This window comes from Bacillus rossius (assembly GCF_032445375.1).
Source record: "Bacillus rossius redtenbacheri isolate Brsri chromosome 4 unlocalized genomic scaffold, Brsri_v3 Brsri_v3_scf4_2, whole genome shotgun sequence".
Taxonomy (NCBI): Eukaryota; Metazoa; Arthropoda; class Insecta; order Phasmatodea; family Bacillidae; genus Bacillus; species Bacillus rossius.
In genome coordinates, this window is record NW_026962011.1 from 39,699,749 (window position 1) to 39,722,764 (window position 23,016).

General features: G+C 40.3%; 1 protein-coding gene across 1 annotated transcript; it reads right to left on the bottom strand.

Moving 5' to 3' along the window:
* Window positions 1-1,933: 1,933 nt before the first annotated feature.
* Window positions 1,934-17,019, bottom strand: LOC134541986 (adenylate kinase 8-like). The gene is made up of 11 exons (XM_063385762.1): window positions 16,982-17,019; window positions 13,526-13,652; window positions 13,273-13,358; window positions 12,083-12,521; window positions 11,374-11,466; window positions 11,129-11,250; window positions 8,537-8,714; window positions 5,815-5,924; window positions 5,197-5,306; window positions 3,845-4,016; window positions 1,934-2,253 (listed from the first exon to the last, which is right to left on the bottom strand). Exons 1-11 carry the CDS (start codon window positions 16,994-16,996, stop codon window positions 2,092-2,094), a joined length of 1,614 nt encoding a protein of 537 aa, XP_063241832.1. The 5' UTR covers window positions 16,997-17,019; the 3' UTR covers window positions 1,934-2,091.
* Window positions 17,020-23,016: the final 5,997 nt, after the last annotated feature.

Sequence of the window (23,016 nt, forward strand, 5' to 3'; positions counted from 1 at the left end):
GTTGAAATACATACAAAACTTTTTAAAATACATCTATAAACATAAAGTAAACTGATGTACAATTTATAAATTATTTTGAATTGAAGCCACTATTAGTTCAATGGTTTAATGATTCAATTATTTAAGTATAGAAATTTAACAAATATATACTGCGTGTTGAAATTCCCACACCGACAGTTTTACTGCCGTTGAATAAATTATTTTCAAATTATTTTAGAGAAATTTTAAAATGGTTATGTTTGATCGTGATCTGAAAGTACTAATTCTCTCTTACATAGCTGATGATAAATGCAATTCTAAAACTTGTAAATGTGCCTAACTACAGCGAAAGTATTTTACTTACATTAAAAAAAGTAAGATAATAATTTTGCTCATAGGCTCATCTAATTTACTGAGGATGTTATAAATATCACTCTTGAGTATCATGCACATTTTGTAATTACAATTTAAAATATAAATATCCATGTAACTCGCTGTTCCAATAAGTTTTGAACCAAAACAAGATAATCCAGTTCTTACCCTGAACCCCTCATACAGACGTGGCCATCTCAGTAAATTACACTATGAATGTCAACTGCGGGTTATGGCCTAAACAAATGTCCAATTATTGTCAACTAACATTTCGCAATATTCGTTTTTAATGAAAACATTTTTGAAATGACTAGACTTAGCTAAAATTTCGTTAAAATAAGCCAATTATTTATCGAAGTAGGGCGAAGTGGTTAAGTTTTCAACAAATATGTAGAATTATTTTATTTTAATGTTTGAATTCTAATACATTTTTGTATGGCATTTTGATGCTGTGCGTGCATATTTCTTACGTTATCGCTGATTATGGCCAAATTAAATTATTGCTAAACAATATTCAACGAATTTTGTTTTCATTGATGTTATGGTGTGAAGTGAATCCCCGTCTAACCTGCCTGGATGTATCCCTTTCTGTGCCGCTAGTAGCTGCTTTAGCGATGCCGAAGCCTTTGGTGTAGGCAACCCGCCATAGCTCTGGAAGCCTGTGGTGTAGACAATCCGTCACACAACCAAGAAGAAAAAAAGTCTCGGTGATGAACAAAGGCTCCCACATCAACAGCGGGAATGACGTCATCGGAAGACCGCCATTGTCGTGAGCAACCAGAAGTTCGTAGTAGAAATGCTCTAGGCTGTCTCGATTGCTGCTCAAGACGAGTACGTAAGGGCCTGATTCCGAGAGCAGGCGCAGTCGCCCGCCGGAAGATCGTCACGATGCGATGTTGTCCCGACGCTCCGACTCGCCACGTGACGTCATGCTGCCCGTCGTCGCTGCAACTTCGGAAATTGGTATGACAGTCACAAAATAATTCCAAGTTTGGTGATAGAATATTTTGCTGAGTACTGCAGGCGATAAAAAAATATTCAGAAGGGATCGGTGATGGAAGAGTACTTTGAGGAATAGAATCCAAAATTTTTATAAAGTTTGGTGTTTCAGTTTATTCACAATGACGAGTTTATTTTATCGCGGCGTACTGCTTCGCTGGCCGGGCAACGTTCCAACCCGTTCACAGACCTCCATGCTACATGCCTGCAGTCAGTGAATGCGCAGTGAGCGGGAATGGCTTATCTTAGGTACTACCGGCGAGAGCGGTTGTGTGTTCCAGTTCCGGGTGACGCAGTGGTGTGCATCTGTATCGTCCACTCCGCTCACGAAGAGTCCAAGACAATAAAACTATCAATAACTAGTGCATCTCTTTCTCTCTCTCTCTCTTTTTCTCTTTCTCTCTTCTTTTTCTCTCGGTTTCTCTCTTTTTCCTTTAGATGTGTACAATTCTGAAAGTTAATGATATTTAAAAAAAAATGCTCTACATTTATGTTGGCATTACAACCATTACAATGCAAGAAATTTTAAACAATGTTAATACTGTCATGTTATAGACATAGAGGATCAATTAAAATGAAAACATCAAAATATATATGTAGTTTTATTTTTGGACTTAATTTGTTGTGTAGGAGATTGCAAATAAACCTCACAAGCTTGGTACAAGAACGAAAAATTTGCGCGTGTAAGTGACGTGCGGGATCGTGAAAGAAACAAGGAAGGTGGGTGTGAGCAAGATGGCGCTAGCCGAGCGGCCTGCGCGGCGGGGCGACGGGCGCCGGCCGCGTCAGCACGGCGCTCAGAGTCTCGAACAGCCTCCGCTCCGGCTGCAAGGCGTCCACGACGGTCAAGGACGCGCCGCAGTACTCCACCAGCGCGTCCAGCTGCTCGTGCAGGGTCGCGATCTGGAAACACCGCGCGAACCCACACCAGCTACACGCTCTCGCTACAAGTGCTTACAGTCAGGGGCGCAACGACTAAATTTCCAAAAGGGGCGGGGGGGGGGGGGCAATATACCTTTTTATTGCAGCGAGTGGTCCGGGGGGGGGGGGGTCCTCCCCCGGGAAAATTTGTATTTCAAGGTGGAAAATGGTGCTATTTAAGCAGTTTTAGTCTAAAAATTGATTACACAGCACTTTATTTTCCCCCGTTTTCCCCCACTTCAAGGTTTCAGAAGGGGGGGGGGGCAAAATACCCTTGCCCCCCCCCCCATTGTTGTTGCGCACCTGCTAATAATCATTGATTCGTTAAATTAAATATGAAAAAAAATTGGTGTGTGGTTGCCATGTGCATTATAAGTGAAACTTCACACTTCAACAATCCGTTTCAACGATGGAACAAAATATTTAATAAATCTCTTGAATTAATTAATCAAACAATGGAGGTTTACAATTAATTGTAAAACAAAAAATGTGGAAACCAAAAACGTGCTATCAATCTTGCAGTTGTCTGACTCTTATTTTATTAGTTATTCCCATTACCCCTCTCCACTTATTCAGTATGGTGGCCGGATCTCGGCTTCATTCGCCTGCACGCTGTACACATACCGCGAGACTGTCATGGAAAGGTTTGTTTCGTAGCAGAGAGCAATGATCAGTACCACCCAAGGCCGAGGCGTCCATAGATAGCAACTGGACTCATGGTACCCACAAGGGTGGGGCATGGGTGGACCCCTGGGTGCAGGGCCCGAGTATGGAGGGGGCACGGGCCCAGCCTAATTTTATTTTTTCTGTAACTATCTTAATTTTTATCTCAGTGTGTGAAATAAATATAAAAACTCGCTGTGGTTATTTTAAAGTAAAATAATTTTATAAATAAAGCTTAGTTTGAACTTATAAAATATAAACCATACTCATACCATGTGTTTTCAGGTTAAATAACATTCTGAAAAGAGTGTGGGTAAGAAATAACCATGCAATTATAGTGTAGCACGTAACTGTAACATTACACCCCCCTTTTCCCGTCTACGATCCTGGGTCCAGGGCCCGTAATCGAATGTGGGGGCCATGACTGGACTTCATCTCGTGGCACATGATGGCTTGCATGGGACCTTTGAATATATATACTTTATAGAAGTCGCCAGCCCAGGTTAAAATTTATAATACGGTTTGAGGTAGTTGGTTAATTCACCGCCGCATTCGCCACCATCTCTAGGGCATCGACTTGTGGTGGTCCCTAGCGGACAAGTGTCGAACTCTTCAAACACCCCTTCCCCCTCCCCGCTGAACGACCTTGAGCTGCAGTGAATGATGGGTGGGGGGTGCGGGGAATGACAGCGGGCGACAGTGCTGCGCTCTAACGTGCAAATAACAACTAAGACGATACAGGGCGTTACGGCAGCGCACTGCAGCGGTGAAGTTCCCAAGCTGCTCATCATACGCTCCTGAAAAAACGTAGAGTAAATCCTATCCACTCGCGACTTCTATACAGTATATATATTCAAAGATGGGACCGTGAAACACCTTCTGAGGGATCACGGCGCAGTCGGGCACTCACCTCCTCCTTCACCACGCGGGGCATGTCATCGGGGTGGATGTCGAGCTCTTCCTCCAAGTACACCTCGGGTGTGTCGTAGAGCAGGTTGTGCCGCGACCCCGTGTACACGTTGTACCGGATGCCGGACGTGTACTTCAGAGCCTCCTCGGGCGAGATGTCCAGCAGAGCGACCCTGGTCCAGAGTCGTTTCACTCAGTATCGATTTTTTTTTTTGAAACTATCTGACGTGGATTAAGAATAACCGAGATAAATGCAGCCGGGAAAGAAAACGCGTGTTATAAAACATCGGGAGAGTAACGATTAAAATGCGTAGAGTGGTAGCACGAATCACTTAACGTGAGAACATTAAGAAAGCAGAGAAGAAAATGTCAATTGTTAACTCTGACTGAATATCTGACTAAGAGCGAAGATTTGTGTTAAAATATATTGACTCAAGAGGAGTTTGAATTAGTAGGTTAAGTATACTAATTTTACCGGCTGAAACAGTGCGTAGAGGCGATGACTGTTGTTTACTAATAATAACATCATTGAGACATATTTTATATTAACATCTGATTTTGGGGAAAGAATTTATTAGTTTTTTTTATGTATTCATTATTAGAGCCGTCCATATAGTAAAATTTAATATTCTTAAGGATAAATCATCATTATTTAGTAAATCGTTCCAAACTGGTCATTCTATAACCAACAGTTCTTATTTTAACCTCTCATTATCCAATTATTAAAATTAAATTGAGATATTTGTATTATTCATCTAACAAGTCGATTTCGTTGTTTTATAATCACAACGATAAACTAGAGGGTGATAGGTAATCATGATTGAGAATGCTGCCTCATATTAATATAGTCATTAAGGGGGCCCGCTTATTCGGGGGTGTATCTGTGTTAGTATGGGAGGGGGAGAGGGAGGGGGGGGGGGAGTGATAAGTGCGACGCTCGCTGGTGCTTCTAGCGCGGTATCGCCTCTAAGTGCAAAGCTCTGCACTAGCGCGCAGTCTTCTCGTTGTGTATAGGATAACTATGAAATTTGAAAGGAAACTATAACACCAGATGTCGGAGAAATGAAGATTAAATTGTAATGCAAGGCCCTTGGGCGTTATCAAAAATTCTTGACTGGGCTTTTAAAGTTTGAAAATTATTCTAAAAATACGTGTTTTAGCTCTTTTCATTTTCTTAAAAATACAAATTAACAACTCAATTCAGAAACAGAACCACCCATTCCCCCAGCTCCCCCCCCCCCCCCCAAGTGCATTATTAAATGTTTTTCATAAACAGACACCACTCAAGACATATTGAGCAGTTTTCAAATGGCGTGATTTTATCTAAAGATTTGCACTCCGTATGTTAGTTACCTATTCGGAGGAGTATCTGTTAGATCTAACATCTTGAACTCTTCTAGGGTTCTTGGGAATCCAGTCAACACCCAACCACGTGACAGGCACTCCCATGATAGCAGTTTCTCCTGTCAAAAAACATAGTCGTCATGGCATGATTATCTTCAACTCCAAACTGTATCTGAGAGATTGGTAGCATTTAAACTTTTAGAGAGTGCTCAATTGATTCACACCAAAATGCTGCCAAGTATAATAAAATGTATGAATTTATAATAAAATTAGTGACTATCAGAAATAAAAGAACGTTATGTAAAGCTACACCAGTGTTTGATTGAAACCATATAAAGGATTTTCATTCCGCAACACAGTGTTTCTATATAAAATATAATTTCACCACATTAACATTTTCAATATTTATCTTAATTTTGGTATGTTGGCATTATAACTTAATTATAGAGCTATAAGTAATAATAATAACATAAGTAATAACTTAAAATTTAATTTTCTTAGTTTTTAAGCGTCTCTTACATACTACAAAGCTACTAATATCAGGAAATTAGCATTTTTCATAATGTTTGTTTTTTCAATACAATTTTTCACATCATATCAGTGATTATAAATATGCTTTTACTTTACCTCAATAATGGCATTGATGACATTGTTGTTGGTTTTCTTCCCAGCTTTGATCTGGTCCTTCAACTCCGGCTTGGCTTGAAACAATTGACGCATTACTTCATCTAAATCCACTGCAACATTTAAAAGAGTTCATTTTATTCTTTAACACGGAAATATACTCAATTTGGTCTAAAATGTTTTCTTATTTATCATGCCAAACAATCAAGGTACAGACAAACAAGCAGAGCTGAAAACGACCACCTGGCGTTACGATAATAACTACAGTCCCTTCCCTAAGGCTGGCAGAAAAATAAGGATATATTAAATCATTAGTAATAAATACAATTACCTAATATTTGCTCCTACTTCACTGTCAACTGAAAAATAAAATTCACGAATACCCAACTCAATTGATGAAGTTAAGATTTATTACAGTAGAATGGGGGATGCAATAATCTGGATTTTCATTAGTAACAATGCGATCCTGGCAAATTCATACTAAAAAAAATTATGTAATTTGAATTACATGTAAATTTAACGATATTCAAACCAGAATCCTTTTTTATGCGAGTTAAGCGTTTCATCACTGCGCTACTTCGCTAAGTCTACATGGATAACTTGAGAAGTGAATTGATAGAGACATACCACAGCCTATCGATTAGGTTGAGTGATATGATTTATCTTCACGCATGTTCCCAACAATGCATACGATTTGATAATAAAACTGTGAAAATCATCTGATGTAAACGGGTGTTCGTTAACATTTGGTATTTCAACAAATCTGTGCTTTTGCTAGCGTTATTAAAAGTAAACTGTTTACTTGACACAACGAAAATGTTAATATATTAGTCATGAACTATCGGACTTTCTGCATGAAAACCTGGGCATACGAAAGTTATATGAAGTCTTATTACGTCAACAATGTGTCACATGTTACACCATGAAATATTTTTCGCTATTTAAATGTTGGAACCCTAAACTAATGAAGGACAGACCTCACATTCATGACACACATCAAAACCTTGTGACCTTAAACAGGGGCGCATAACTAAATTTCCAAAGGGGGGGCAATATACCTTTTTATAAAGAATCATCGATCCCCCCTATTGAAGCGGGGGGTGGGGGCCGGGAAAATTTGTATTTCAAGGTGGAAAATGGTGCTATTTAAGAAGTTTTATTATCTAAAAATTGATTACACAGCATTTTCTTTGCCCCCGTTTGCCCCCACTTCAAGGTTTCAGAAGAGGGGGGGGGGGGTTAAATACCCTTGCCGCCAGGGCCGCAACTAGGGGGGAGCAAGCGGGGCATACGCCCCGGGCGCAAAACTGTGGGGGCGCCGAAATCGCTTGCATTGTAATTCCTACTACAACTGGTAACTGGTAAAATGTTTTTTAACTTGCATGCCAGGAATGTCTAATCTGATTTATAATATACCGTCTCAACATATTTATTTTAAAATACTCTGAGAAAAATGTTAAGTTCATCATTAACATAAAAAATTGTAAAGGGAGAAGTTAGAAAGTTTTAAGTTTTCCTCTATACGAATACAGTACAATGTTGTCAGAGAGGTTGGTACCACTGGCTGTGAGGAAGCAGTGGTGATGGAATAGTGAATGCCTTAAAAACCAGGTTTCAGGCTCTTCAAGCAATTAATGACAAGTTTAGCTTTTTAAATGGGAATAACATCTACAAAATGGAAGTTAAAGATTTAAAGACTGCAGCCAAATGGTTGTCTGAAACCTACAAAGATGACATCAATGGAGAAGAAATAGTTCAAGAAATGGAAAGTTTTAAACATCACGCCTTGGCAGTTGATGACACTATGAAAACAGCATCTGCAGCGACCCTCTTGAAGCTCATTCACGAACACAGAATTAAAGAAGGATATCCAAACCTGACCACAGCCCTTAAGATATTTCTTACTCTTCCTGTAACAGTTTCTTCAGGCGAAAGAAGTTTCAGCAAATTGAAAATTTAAAAAAAATATTTAAGAAATAGTATGAGGCAAGACAGGCTGTCGAATTTCAGCATTATTTCCATAGAACACAAGAGAGCATCCTCTATTTGCTATGATGATATCATCAAAATCTTTGCTGCAAAAAGGTCTCGCAAGTTGAATTTGAATCTTTAAAAAACATTTATGACGACAATTTAATGAACAAGTCTAGTGATTATACGGACTACTTTATGGACATAGTGGGTTCATGCATGGAAGTTTCAGTAGCACAGAAACTGTTACATGTAGGTATGGAAAATGCTTAAATAGCACCATTTTTCCGTGGGAGGCCCCCGGACCCCCGCTTTATTGGTGTGGTATGTGCAAAAAAAGAAGGGGGGGGGGGGGCGCATGAATCCATTCATGCCCCGGGCGCCAGAGACTCTAGTTGCGGCCCTACCTTGCCCCCCTCCCCCCCCCCCTCCTGTTGTTGCGCCCCTGACCTTAAATAAAGATAATTCATGGTAGGTACAGATGATTCATTGTTGAGGATATAAAATCTCATATCAATTTGTGTGTTCAAGTTTCAGTGCAGTGAGTGGTTAATTATTACTATGTAGTTCATTAAAATATGTACTGATCTTACAACTTTACATCTAGTACCTAATTAATATGAAGTACGTGGCATGCATTTTAGAATATGCACAAGTCATTGCTTACAGCTGGTGGTTTGGACAGTTGTGTTGTCAATTGTAAGCACGAGATAAGAACCGACGTGTGTAAGAAGTCTGTGGTCGGAGTGCTCACCGTGCACGACGCCGAACCGCTGAGCGAGCATCCTGGCCAGACTCCTCCTGCCCGAGCCGCGGAAGCCGAGCAGGGCAAGCCGTGGCACGAACGGAGCGCTCGCGGCGGCCGACAGGCGAACCTGCAGCGCCACGTGCTCGCACACTTGTCTCATGTCCATGCCGCTCACGTCCACTTCCTGGCGGTAAGAGAGTTGTTGTTTGCAGTCTTTGACATTTTAAAACTTAAATTCAAAATGAGAATGACTTCTCACCTCCCTTGCCCCTCTGGATAGTAACACAATGTTTGGTTATATCGAAGTTTAAAGCTGATTCCTTGCTGATGTGTTGATATCACGTTTGTTTTACAATACTCAAAAATGACATATTTATGGTTCTTCCTGGCGAGTTCATTTCAAACTTCCAGCAAATTACCCCCTTTACAACTACGATCATTTAAAGGCTTGTCTTAGCACCACGGCCTAAGAAGGAGAGGTCTGGACACTCGCCATATAAAAGTGACAACTTACTGTCTCCTTAGTTCGTTCGACGTCCGCTATTCAACTCTAGCGCTAGGTGTCTTGCGGTGGAAATATATCACTAGGCGTTATGATGAATTTGTCAATTCTCGTGAAAAACAAACAAGAGGTAAATAATATAAGTACGATACAACGATAGTTTAAAATCATCGCCGGAGGACGCACAGTAACGTGATAATCGGCCATAGGGCCACGTTTCCGCAACCTAATATGTTAATAATATCTATAAAACTAAAAAAAAAAATACACTCGTTTAAAAAGGCAATTTTATGCAAATTACTGGAAATATCGCAATGCCGTTTTGCAGAATGATCAAGAATCATGTAAGGAAGTAAAAATAAGTTTTTACTTTTGTTATTTCCATGGTGGCCCTCTACTCCATAATTACAAACGTAGAGCGTTACATGAGTACATATTTGATGCACTGCAATGAATTTTAATATAATTACACTATATTTTAACATTTAAAATTAAAGGCTGAATCAAATTACATAACTTGGCTGATTTACGTATTTGAATAACAATACCAAACCTGCATTTACAATACATTATTTGCTACACAAATAAGTGCCATCGTCAATGTTTTGTGTCTCATGTCAAGGGTTGACGCTTCACATAGTAGGGAAGTATTTTTTTTAAATTTTTTATTTACATTGCATTACAATATCCAAATAAAAAATATATACGTTTTTATAAGTTGTCGAAAATAAACAACACGCACATACACAGCAAGCAAAAATAATTGTGAAGACCGCATGAATGCACAGGTATTGTAATGTAAATTACAAACGGCGATTACTCCTAAACGAGTTGGAATTCCGTTTCTGCGCCTTTTGAAATAACAAAGGAAAGTTTAGAGCACTGAATAAAAGTATTTTGGGATTTTTATTATTTTTTTTAAGGAAGAGACCACACTCGTTTTGCAAATTTTGCATTTTAATAAAAAAAATGGTGTATTATGTCAAACTACTTACAAACAGGTATCATCAGGGTTGTGCTGGTCATTAATAAAATTCGAAATCATACATTCCATTTTTAAAAAAGTCGGGCCTATACAAAAATAAGTAATCTTAGACTACATTCATACAAATAATAAAATTTAACTTACTATTCCAATTACGATTCCGAAATGATCTTTGTGTTCCTTTTTTTGTGAGAATGTCGTCTTCCACAAAATGTTTTTCGCATACATAATGGGATCTTTTAAGTACAAACTTGTCTCGTGGAATTGCTTTTTGCCACAATTGCCTAACATTGTCATCATTGGGAACTCGGAATATTGCAATTTTCTCGTCCAACTTTGCCTGATAATTTGTTTTGCACCCAGGTGCAACACAATGGTTAGGCATTTTCACAATTAAAATAATATACGCTTATTCTCTTTACTAACAATCAAATGCTCCTTGCTCACAATGAAGTTCCCGGCTTCCCGCCAATGCCAATGTGGAAACTTCGTAACCTAATTTACCTAATTTATGAAATAATTCCCAAAATTATAAAACATAAACACATCCAATTTAATACTGTATCGATAGCTGGGGATTAAAGCATTTTTAATATTTAAATGAAAATTTAAATGATTATTATGTTGAGTTGTTTATAACAACAAAGCTTAAAATACCACCGCAGAACAACTAGCGCTACAGGTCAGCTGGTGGAGCGGAGCGGAACTACGGAGACATTAGGTGTGCCACTTTTGCATGCTGGCCTGGTTGGGGAGTGTCCAGACCTCCCCTGACCGTGCTTAGCACATAACTATGCTGCGTATACTCGTTGAAGTAAGAATTCTTGGACTGTGGTTATGTTTCAATAGTAGCCTAGTAGTCGCGTAATTGTCATCGCCCACCCATAGCAAATAAATCAGTAATTTACTCCCGGTGATTACAGAATGGATAATATAAATAAAAGACATATTTTAATAAGATATTTGATCTTGTGAAAATATATTTAATGTCATTATATAGTGCCAAAAAATAAGATAAATAACACAATTGAAATTAAACAAAACAAAATCTAAAATAGGTAGGGTTAATTCCACCTCCTTTTTTTTTTTTTTTAATGTTACCCACTCATACCTTAATCACATGCTTATAGGCTTCTCGAAGAGGTAGGATGTGGCGCCGATAATTCTTTATCCCATTATAAATCTTCGATCTGGACTGCCTCATCGCTGCTTCCGAGGTCAAGTTTCCTGTTTCTGTAGGACACATAAACATTAATAACTTATATTCAGCACTTCCTTCTTGTATTTGTTAGCATATAAGTGCAATACCGGTTATCATTTCGATACATATAACATGCATTAAATGCTACAACTTACTGTTCAAAACTGATGGAATGAGCTGCATAACTTGTGTAGGGTGTACTCCAGCACGTTGCAGCATAATAGCTTCTTCATATGTGTCGGGAAAATCTAAAATATATTTTAAAAGTGCATAAGTGTCCGACACAAATCGAAAAAAAAAAAAAATTGGGTCTGATCAATTTAATATAAGGCAGTCAAACTGTTAGACATGGAACAGCCACTAATACAAAATTTTGGTTTCAAGAAGTTTTGTAACAAATATTACCATTAAAACCCTTATCCATCATAAATGACCTGGATATTAATGAGATGGTGATACATATTGAATTAATTCATACATAGTTCATTAATCATTCAATCGTCATCAATTCACTCATCATTCATTAATTCATTCATTCTCCAACTGAATTTGTCATTTCATGGAAGGAGGATGAACTAATCAAGATATTACTAAGAAAATGTTTTATTCTGCAACCACCCTCATCTGACTCGGGTGTGAGGCGGAATATCATATGTACAATTAGCTCTGATTGGATAGCAAATTATGCTTATCATTTAAAATTATCTTTTTGTATGTCACAGGTCTCTTTAAAACAATTTGACTATAGTTTCAGCAATCCAACCAGTACTAAGTGGATTACTGTCTTAAAGAGTTTTTCGTCCTGATCTTAACGAATTATTTTTAAATGCAACTGAAATTTAGGGAACTATGATCTTAACTTACCAACAAGTATCCACCCTTTTTCTAAGAAAGGATTTGAATTCAAAACTTCATATGCTCTACGTGCAAAAATTTCTGCTTTCATTGGTTCTTCCTCTTTGTTCTGCAACATCTGTTCTTCGTCAGTTTGATGTATCATCTGCTCTTGTTCATTGTTCTGCGAATTCTGTTCTTGCTCATTGTTCTGCAATGCCTCTTCTCCCTCTTTGTTCTGCAATACCTCTTCTTCATCTTTGTTTTCAAACAGCTGTTCTTCACTGTTCTGCAAACTACGTCCTAATAAAAATCTGCAAAATCTGTTCTGCAACCTACGTTCTTTTTCCTGCAATATCTTTTCTTGCTCATTCTGCAACATTAGTTCTTTCAACATCTGTTCTTCCTCATCTATCTTCATCTGTTCTCCCTCATTGTTCTGCATCACTTCTTCTTCCTCCTCTTCGATCTACGCGATCCTCACAACATAACAAATTTGTTTAAATGTACATAATAATTATATAATGTAAATCTACATTACAATGTTCTTATCTAATACTATAATAAAATATTGAAAATTTTGTGAGATTTTTAATTTTTCACTTAATGATATGGATCATTTTTATGAATGAAACCAAGGATATTGCATTATGCAAAATGTATATCTATGTTGGTATGCTTTATAATGTTGTAACTACTTACTGGATTGGAAGATAAGGTGTAGATTGTGCTTTAAAATTTAATTTTACGTAAGCCTAATATCTCGCACTCGTTGCAGGTTTGTTTCGACTAGGTATGTCTTGTCTTATGTTGGGTTTGGGCAGCATTTCAGTATTTATGTTTACAATAATTTGCATTAATACCGTGTGTATTAACTATAATTCGTAAAAGGAAGAAACAGAATTTTTGATAACTATGAGCTGGTTGAGGTTTTTCAGGGCACTCCTGTTTTTCCTAAAACACATTCCATCGCTGCCACAGTTCATCGTTTCATATTTAATTTTCCTCTAATAGCCCGTATGTCAAAAAACGCCAAGCTCTAACCCATTTATTCAAATCCACAAATGAAACAAAACATGTATCATTTACGAATCTACAGTTAACTTTAATTAACTTTGTATTAATGATTCGTATTCAATCTCTGTATCTCTTCAAAAGTGAATAAAGTAGGATAGTAGATACATAAAATGTTTATAACTTTCTAAAAATGATAAAGTTACCTCTGTACTCAACGCGATGATATCAGCTCTAGTCACAGGGAGTGCTCCGGTGACTTCGTACACACACTCAGCAATGTTCTCCATGTCTAGAAGCGCGCCAAAGACTCATTACAACTCATCAATACCAGTTTTTGCTCGTAAAACATGAGTGTTTAGCTATTCTCTTTAATGGCATGACTAAAAACCAACGTAGAATTGCAATATTTCACATAACACATCAATATGAAGCTGGAGAAGTTATGTTTGTACAAACCTATATGAGGAGGGGCCAGTATAAGCAGTCTGGGCCTGTCCCTGTAATGCTGCAACCGAACCAGTGCTTTTTTGAGGAATTTCACGTGGTCTTCGGGTCTCTGCACCACTAGGTCTGTTGCAAGTTCCTGAAAACACTAACATGCTTTTGTTGGATTTCATTCAGCTAAAATGTGGTCAGTTGTAGGTATAATATTTAAAAATGCAAATTGAAATGTTTGCAACAAAAAGACAAAATACCCACTGAGATAGCCATTAGTATTTTGCATTATATTATATTGGATTACAGGCAAAAACGTGATTCGTCAGACCACACTACATTGCGCCAGTCAGTTACTGTACAGGTTCAATTATTTCCAGCCCATTGAATGAATGCAGCTTTATGTTCCTGTGTGAGCAAAAGCCACTTGCAAAGTGACAGACTCCAAATGTATATTACATGCAGTTCCCATAGCAATGATCTCTCGCTAACAAGCTGGGATGGACCTTCATTGACTGACTGCAGCAATTCCTGTCGGGTTTGGAAGCGAATTTGATTCACAAGCCGTTAAACGTGTCTCTGGTCCCTCTTAGGATATTTTTCCGACCACAGTTCTGACATCGTATTTCGTGGCCATGTGTAGTACACAACTGCTTGTAAACATTTTGAACAGTCCGCTGCGAAACACCAACAAAATCCAGCAACTTCACGCACCATATGGCCATGGGCACGGCCAAACACTATTGCCTCTTTTTGCCACTCCATCACATCCTTACATCTACCTATGTTGATGTACACTTTCCGCTTGAAACATCAATGTCTCACTAATCGTTACTGCCTGATGCTCACGTAGAGGCAGTGCGCATGTGGTTGAGCATGGGACTCGTTCACAGCGCCCATCTACGCAGGCTTAACAATCCATCTGTGCATACGCACTAGGGAGATTAATTTTTGTTTAGTGAGCTTATTTAAAGCGAATTTCGTAGTCTTGATTAAACAGTGCATTAAATACTGTGTGAAAAAAACATGATAAAAAAAATGCACATTTTGTTTCTTTTATGGAGCAGGGTTGACATAAAGAGATTAGGATTTTTTTTTTTTTACTTTATCAGAGTAGCCACCATATACTACAAGTTGTTTCTCGCCAGTCCTTGAAACATTAGTCTGAAGTCATGGTTTTGGAGCTCTGATAGAGTGAACGCTACCCACGACAAAATAAGAGAACTGCAGAAAAAAAACTACCTCCTTAGATTTATGACACAGTGTAATTACTCTTCATAATCTTTGAATGAAACTAATACTTCAAATACCCAGACATCAGTGGTCAAAACAAGGGCACATACAGTGGAATGTACTTGGTATAACCACGAGCCATGAAATCTTATAGCATTGGTGTCTTACCTATATGAACAAAAATTTGATTGAGTGACCATACCTATTGTATTATTTGTATTGCCGTCGTCCGGGGTCTCGGGCTCGAGTCCCGGTGCGGTTCCTAGCGGGAGTGGCTGTTGCGAATGTAATGAGTCCGGGTGGGCGCCAGACTAGTTCTGGTGCTAGTCGGTAGTTGGGTCGTGGGGTCGATTGCCCTGCGTGGCCCACTAGGACTGTCGGCGGTGTTACGTGGGTCTGAGAGATTCCCTACTCGGCGGTGGTTGGGGATAGCAGGTTTAAAGAAGCGTACGCTGGAGTGAGTTAATAAATGACGTGTGTCATTTATTCAGTCGACAGTGGCTCTGGTGTAACGTTGTCGGTTACACGCCACGTCGCACAATAGGTGACGTTACAAGATACAAATTACACAATTACACTCAACTGAGTCTGAGAGTTACTGAATTACCGTAGCACAAGTTTACAAAAGGAATGTTACACGAGGTTGCGTTATATAAGTTCACGAATGTTACGTGGAGAGGTGCGTCGCACAAGTTTACAAAAGAAATGTTACACGAGGTTGCGTTGCACAAGTTTACAAAATAATGTTACACGAGGGTGCGTTGCACAAGTTTACAAAAGAAATGTTACACGAGGTTGCGTTGCACAAGTTTATAAAAGAATGTTACAACGTCAGTAGTTGTTCCGTATTATCGTGTCCCTAGGCGTTTCTGAGCCTGACTGCTCAACGAGGGGTGAGGGTGATTGGAGGCGGCCAATCCCGTAAATCTGCGTATTGAGGCGGTGCTCGCGTCCACGGCAGTGGAGCGCGGACCGCAGCTAAATTCGCTCAAGAGTTCCCTTACGGGGAGTGTCAGCGCCGGAGCGACTGAGATTAACAAAAGTTCTGTCCTCGGGAGTCGGCCCGTACCGGATAGTGCACCTACCCCGCGGACCAAGTGTGGTGCAGGGGGGGGGGGTGTGATATTTATGCGGCCGGATTAGGTCCTGGACCGAAAAAGCTGGACCGGGTACACACGGAGAGATTATTAAAAAGGTTTTGAAGAATGACTATAGTTACCAGAAGTGAACTCGGTGTGGACAAAGGATGATGTCTCTCCGTGGGACGTGCGTCCGCCCCGGTCCACGAGTCGCGCTGTACTGGCGTCATGTCATGGCGTCCGGCCGAGGCTCGGTGGCCCTCGCGCCAGGGTTGACCTCATTACGTTAATTTCTGATCTGATAAGTTAATAAGAGAATTTAATGATGTTAAATTCTTATATAAATTATAAAGGCTGAATTAAGGTCATTTGTCCCTTCTATGAATTGAAAGTTATTATATTTAAGAATTATTGTGTTTGAATTTTTTACGTCACACCAGCGACTGTTCGTTTCTTGTCAGATTGTTCTGGTGTGGTTAATGACGCAACACAAGGTTTGAATAATTATGTCATAAGGTCTGATTGATTGATTCAGGCAGAAGGCCGCCAGGGGAACACTCACACGCGTATTTATGTAGTTGCACACGTGAGTGCCCGGGCACTCCTACGTCGCACTTCTGTCAATCGACTTTAAATTACTACGTAATATAGTTTAATAATTAGTGTTTGTTTTTATACGTGGTTGATTGAAGTGACGGTCTGTTTATTTGGGGGAGGCCGGGTTCTACCTTAGTTGTTGGTGGCTCGCCTGACTCGGGTGGGCCATGGCTAGGGGCGCGTTCCGTTAGCGGGGTTGCTACTGGCGGTTGCAGGTCGGGCTTTAGGGTGGCCTTCGGTCGGACGACGTCAGTATTAGTGGGTAACTTGAAAGTAACATGAACAAGGCCCCACGGAAATTTTATTCTTTGGATCTGTTCTTACCCTGAATAGCTCATAAATCCTATGTTTTTCTAAATAGGACACAAATCTTGGTGGAATTGTAACCTTCTGTGTAGCACTGCAAAACATTATTGTCTCGAAAACATATACCAATTAATAAGAGCAACGAACGAAAATAAAATAAAATATTCTGAACATAGATTCAGATACAATATATTCCACTTATTTAACAACTAAATACATATTTAATTCAAATACAACACTATTTGCTAAATTAACCAATTACCATAGATGATAACATTAACCAATGATCACAGCATAAACAAAAACAAAACAAATTCATATAAACTTCTTCCTATACTAGATAGTTTTAAAAAGTTTAATAATAACAAAGGATAGGTACAAATACAATAATGTTGGCAAAAATATATATAGTAGGTAGGTACCTATTATTTTATATTACAACTGAAAAATTATATACTTTCATATAGAATCAATGAATTTGGAATTTACATCTCGAACATTGGGATTTATCTCAGTGTGGATGATGATATTGAATGATTTGTTACACTCGGCCATTAGCAAGGAGACCTCCCCCTTTATCAATCCTCCCCCTGTTTTTTAGTCTTCTCATCAGGTCCCTTGCATCTCTCACCCTCAGCATTCGTTTCTCCAACCCATTTCACTCAATCACTGACCTCACTAGGAAGGCATGCCTCCCTCTTTCTGTCCACCTCCATTAGCTCTGGAGTTTCCACCCGTGATCTCCCCACGCTCTATACCCACCTCTGTGCACTCTAGTTCGCTGCTATCCCCAACCCCCTTCTCCCTATATCACCTTAAACAGCCTGAACAACAATTTCATCCTCCTCCCCTGTAATACTTCCCACCCCAACTCCTTAATAATTTTATATGGACTATGCATTTCACCCTCTTGGATTTCCCTTCTCATCCACATACACATCACCCACCACACTGCCCAATGTTGCACCTTCTCCAGTTCCATTACCTCAGTATTTTTTTGTCTTATCCCTACCTTCCTTGTAAATTCGCACCACTATCACTTCCTTCCACTGCTTGAACATTACCGATAAGTATCTTCATACCTTCTTACCCCACACTTGAAGTGGCTGTTCTCTATATCATCTAGCCCAGCTGCCTTCAAACTTCTAAACTATTTTTGCACATTTCCCATCTGTATTTCAAACCCCCTCCTTTCCACCATCTTCGCTTCTTTCTCACCTTCCCATACCTCTCCACTTTCAAATCCAGATAGGTACTACACCTGTAGCAAATTTCACTTTTTCCAGTCTCCTCCCCCCACATCCCGGCACTCTCTCTCATGAAGAGTACTATTCCCTCCTCCCCCTTCACTCATCGTACATAGCTGTAAAGGTCCACCCAAGTTCCTTTTCCCCCTACACAAAATAGATTTTCCATGTGTGCATCCTTTGCTCCCCTTATTTTTCTTCCCATATCTTTCCCCACCACCTTAAACCCCTCTTTCATGGTCTCCCCTCCTAGCTTTATTGGCTTTTGCATGCAACCACCATGGTCACATCTTTCATACAGACAATACAATGTACAATTAATTTTTTCCATCAACATCGACAAAAGAGATTTTTTCTTGGACTAAATAAAAAAAGGATTTCGGTGGATACCCTAAACACTTAATTGCTTTATAGTCGATTAAAATAATTTATTTTTTTTAGCCCGTAGGGCAACACCTATACACTCCTTAGGTGCCCCACGTTGATGGAGACAAATTAATTATGTACGAGCACACTTGCTCACAAATGTCCCCACTTTGGGTTAGACAATTAAATATGTAGAGCTTACTTTCTCTGTGTAAAATTATTGTGCTTAGGTAACATTCAGTTGACATGTGTTAGGAATACTATGCCACAGTTAGGGGTTGACTGGAAAGACATAGACATATATACACTTGAATAGGTGAATTAGAAATAACATATAACAAACACAATTGAAATTTTTACTTGTTTATTAAAAGAAATGTCTCAAGTTTACCCTTAATATTAATACTTATTTATTAGATTCAAATTTCCTAACTGCTTATTGGCACCGCAGAACACATAAAATTATCAACTGACTGGAGTGACGATGCGCACATTTCATTTCTAAGCAAAAGTCTTTGTTTCGGGTTCGACGATATTTTACACAGTTTCAGTTCGTGAATTAGGGTTCTTAATAGTTATTACCTCGGCTAGATAAGGTTAATTATGTCGGTAGAGCTCTGAGTCCCTCGATCATCGGACCTCTGAGTTATGTTAATTGTGTGTAATAAGAAAATAAATTATATAAAAAAAAATAGAGTTTCTCGTAGACAATATTACTTAAGTTCGAGTTCTCAATGTTTGTTTTACATTCAAGGCCGCGATGTGACGATGTGTATGGGAGGTACGTGGTGATTAACACTGAATTGGAGTAACAGACTCTCACAATTCTTTACTCACGTATAAATCACTCCTAATTACTTTATATTTTTAGATAAAGCCTTACAAATGCACGTTTACATCCTAACAATGCATAACTATCATCATCCTTATGTCAGGATGCCTACCAATTTCTAGCTATTTCGCTGGATATTTTCACGTCGATGTCACGTAGGAGTGCCCTCTTAAGCCGGCCATTACATTCTTTTTCAACATTCTTAAATTAAGTCAGTTAACAATGAGTGACGTATTTCAAATAGTGGCTCGTGATTGGCCGAAAACCAAAAACTGTTACATTAATAACTGTCAAACTTATGAAATCCGCGCGCAACAATAGCGCGGAACACAAAATCTCTCATAAAATTTAAATAAACAAATATTGAAATATCAATTTACATTATATAATAACAGTGTCTACTTAACCGTTTACCGTTTCAAGTCATTGCCTCCTTAGAGGGGCCTCTGCAATTGTTCCTTTTTAAACGTTCAATTCAGTCCATAGAACAATAATTTCATAGACATACATTTTCAAATAAATAAAATATTAGACATAGAGTAAACAAAACAATTAACATAAATAATTCCTTAATCTGGGCGAAAACATTAAATGTTACGGTACAAGCCACTGTTCATTTTATAATACTCATGTATTCTAAATATTAAGGGGGTGCCTCCCATTACAAGTCATGATTTTATATTTACATTAATCACTGATCAACTTTTAGACTTTTTCAATTGTTTAACTTTCACGAAATGAAAAATATATACATCGTATACTTTTTGCATAATTAGTTGCCAAAGTTTGACATCGTACCGACCATGGCCTCTAAGCCCGTGCTCCGCACCGCTAGTACCAGATCCCAGTTTCGGAGCGCACCCCTAGCCCAGCGGGAACGAGACAATCGAGCGCCTCGGGCGTGACCCCAATAGACGTAAAGAAACTTAAGGACACGGAACCCCGGGGGCTCGAACCCATAAAACAATTAAGGGAAAGACATTAGGACAAAATTAATAATTCCCAGGCATTAAACAAGTGCGTCGTAGCCACTCCGTGCGAGTACCGCACGCACAGAGCAGACAACGAACCTTGCCGTCGTCCGGGGTCTCGGGCTCGAGTCCCGGTGTGGCTCCTAGTGGGAAAAGGCGGTTCTTGATCTGTGTTGTCCGGGTGGGCGCCAGACTAGCTCGTTTCTAGTCGTGAATTTGGGGTCGTGGATGTATGTGCCCCTGCGTGGCCCACTAGGGCCGGCGGCGGTGTTGCGTGAGATGATTTTAAATAAGAGACGTGGAGTTGAGGTGGCGGTGTCGTACCTTTTATTCAGAGGGTCGTACACAATACAACACTCTACAGAGGTCCCCGGGGGGGTTTTTACTTGTTATTTCGTGGCGCCGTATTGTCTGTGTTCCGCGTTACGTGGCCTCGGATGCTGTTATGTCTCAGACGTCTCACTGGGTACGCAGGTAACGTAAGTTCGTAACACAAAGGCGGGACACAAAATACACTGAATTAAGGGGTGCGTGCAGGTTACGTGGCACTCGTTACTCGGGTAACGTAAGTTAGAAATACACAATACGGGATACAAAAATACACTGAATTAAGGGGGTGCGCACAAGTTCCGTGGCACTCGTTACTCGGGTAACGTAAGTTAGAAATACACAATACGGGATACAAAAATACACTGAATTAAGGGGGTGCGCACAAGTTCCGTGGCACTCGTTACTCGGGCAACGCAAGTTAGAAATACACAATACGGGATACAAAAATACACTGAATTAAGGGGGTGCGCGATTGGAGACGGCCAATCCCGTATGCAAATGTCTCGGCGCGGGTGTTGTGCCCACTGTGGTGAAACACGCACCGCAATTAAGTTTGTCCAAGTTCCCTTGCGGGTTTGTGGTCAGCGCCGTGCGCGTGACCTTAAATAAAGTTCTGTACGTTGCGGGGGACGGCCCGTGCCGTATGCTGAAGAGCAGCCCCGTTGACCAAGTGTGGTGCGGGGTGTCCTTAAGTTGATGCGGCCGGATTAGGTCCTGGACCGAAAAAAGGGGCCGGGTACTCACGGAGAGGTTAAGCAATAAAAGGGGTTTGGTTAATTAGTGACTATATTTACCGGACGTTACTTTCGATGTAGACAAAGGATGTTGCCTCTCCGTGGGACGTAGGTCCGCCCCGGCCCGTGAGCTGCGCTGAACTGCCGAACTGGCATGGCGTCCGAGGGAGGCTCGGCCTCTCTCGCGCCAGGCGTGACCTCATTACGCTAGACTCCAAACGGGTGTGTCTGGAAGAGATTTTATTGTCGCTAAAATCCTAATTTAATGTTTTAGGAGGAATGGGTACGGTTCTTCTCTTGTCTACTCAGGTTTCCGCGGCTTTGTCTTTAATTGCTGTTCGGGTCGCCTGACTCGGGTGGGCCATGGCCAGGGGTGTGTTCCGTTAGCGGGAGCGTATACTGGCGGGTGCAGGTCGGGCTCTGGGGTGGTCGTCGGCCAGACGACGTCAACCTCATTAACATTCACTGCAGTCACTGGCCTTAATTAAAGTGCCCGTGACAATGTTCAAGTCGGATTAGAAGAAATTCCACTAATACAGTTCACAGGGAGACAATATGTAATAAATTTACAGTCGCCAACTTGTTGCCACAATTCAAATAATTAAATACTCTAAAACAATTTTTAAGTCGTAAGCACCCAATTACCAGGTATTACCTTTTAATTGGGCACCTGGAACGTGTTTTTAGCTTATAATAGAGCAAATTAAGTTAATATAAGTTTTTGGCGCCGACTCACAAAGGAGGTGAAACTTTCCCTCCCTTGCGAGGCGGCCATGTTCGGCAATCTCCAACCACTCCGCGCCGGGTCAAGACGTGTGCCCGTGAGCAGCCTTCCACTTTGTTTCACCGATCGTTCATTCTGTAGTCATTTTAATATCTAAACCTTTTCTTTTAGTTCATAGCTGCTCACGTCAACTCGGCGTGTATTTTGCGGGCCCGGGCTTATCCCGACCGACCCTCTTCGTTAGTGGTTCCGCACCGCGTCGCGGACCACGCCACGTACGGCACTGGCCGACTCCAGCCAACACACTTTCGATAAACCGCCGCGCATACACCTGCCGGCTGCAAACATAAGTAAGTGTAAGGTATAATTTAAGGTCACGCTCACTGAGCCACCCTAAGACAGTTAACTTTCAGTACTGGCCGTCTCCAGAACACTCGTAAACGCGCCCCGCGAGTCTGACGCGGCGAATTCATTGTTATATTAGTGATGTGTTTTTTTCTGTAATCAGCGAATGTTCATGTAATTGTACAATGGCTCAGACGCCGCATAGCGCATTCGCATAGTGTTTGTAGCGGTTATGCTACCGCGTAGAGTATGCATAGAGAGTACCGAGTACCCATGCGTACCCCCGGAGAAGTCCATTAATTAAACGTAAATCAACATAACCGGTGCCGCTTACGATTATTTCGTGCCACCCCGTCCTTCACACGGCCGAGCGGTCTCAGGGGATTTCAGGTTAGACTTAAAGCCGCGTACCTGGCGGGGCACGTGGGGGCAGAGTACCAACGACCCATTACAAACGGCCTAGTGTTCCACTAGCCTGGTGCCCCCTGGACAACAGAAGCACTGCGACGCCCGTAGCACCCGTCAGGTACTTCCCGGGCCTTTTACAGAGGCCGGGTGACGGCAAGTTACATTTTTAACGTTTAAGGTTGTACAAATAAGGAGAATGTTATTTATTGCAGAACTGAAATTTTTTTGGTTTAACTGCAATACCACTGGATATGAAATGAGAAGCACCCCCTAAAGGGAAGAATACAGTTTAAACGAACAAACGATATCTACCTACGTTGACAAATTTCGAGATATCGTT

Coding starts and splice junctions, on each gene's coding strand:
- LOC134541986 (XM_063385762.1), bottom strand. Junction 11,467..12,082: donor AAAAGGGTGGATACTTGTTG/GTAAGTTAAGAT, acceptor AATATATTTTAG/ATTTTCCCGACACATATGAA. Junction 5,925..8,536: donor GCGGTTCGGCGTCGTGCACG/GTGAGCACTCCG, acceptor TAAATGTTGCAG/TGGATTTAGATGAAGTAATG.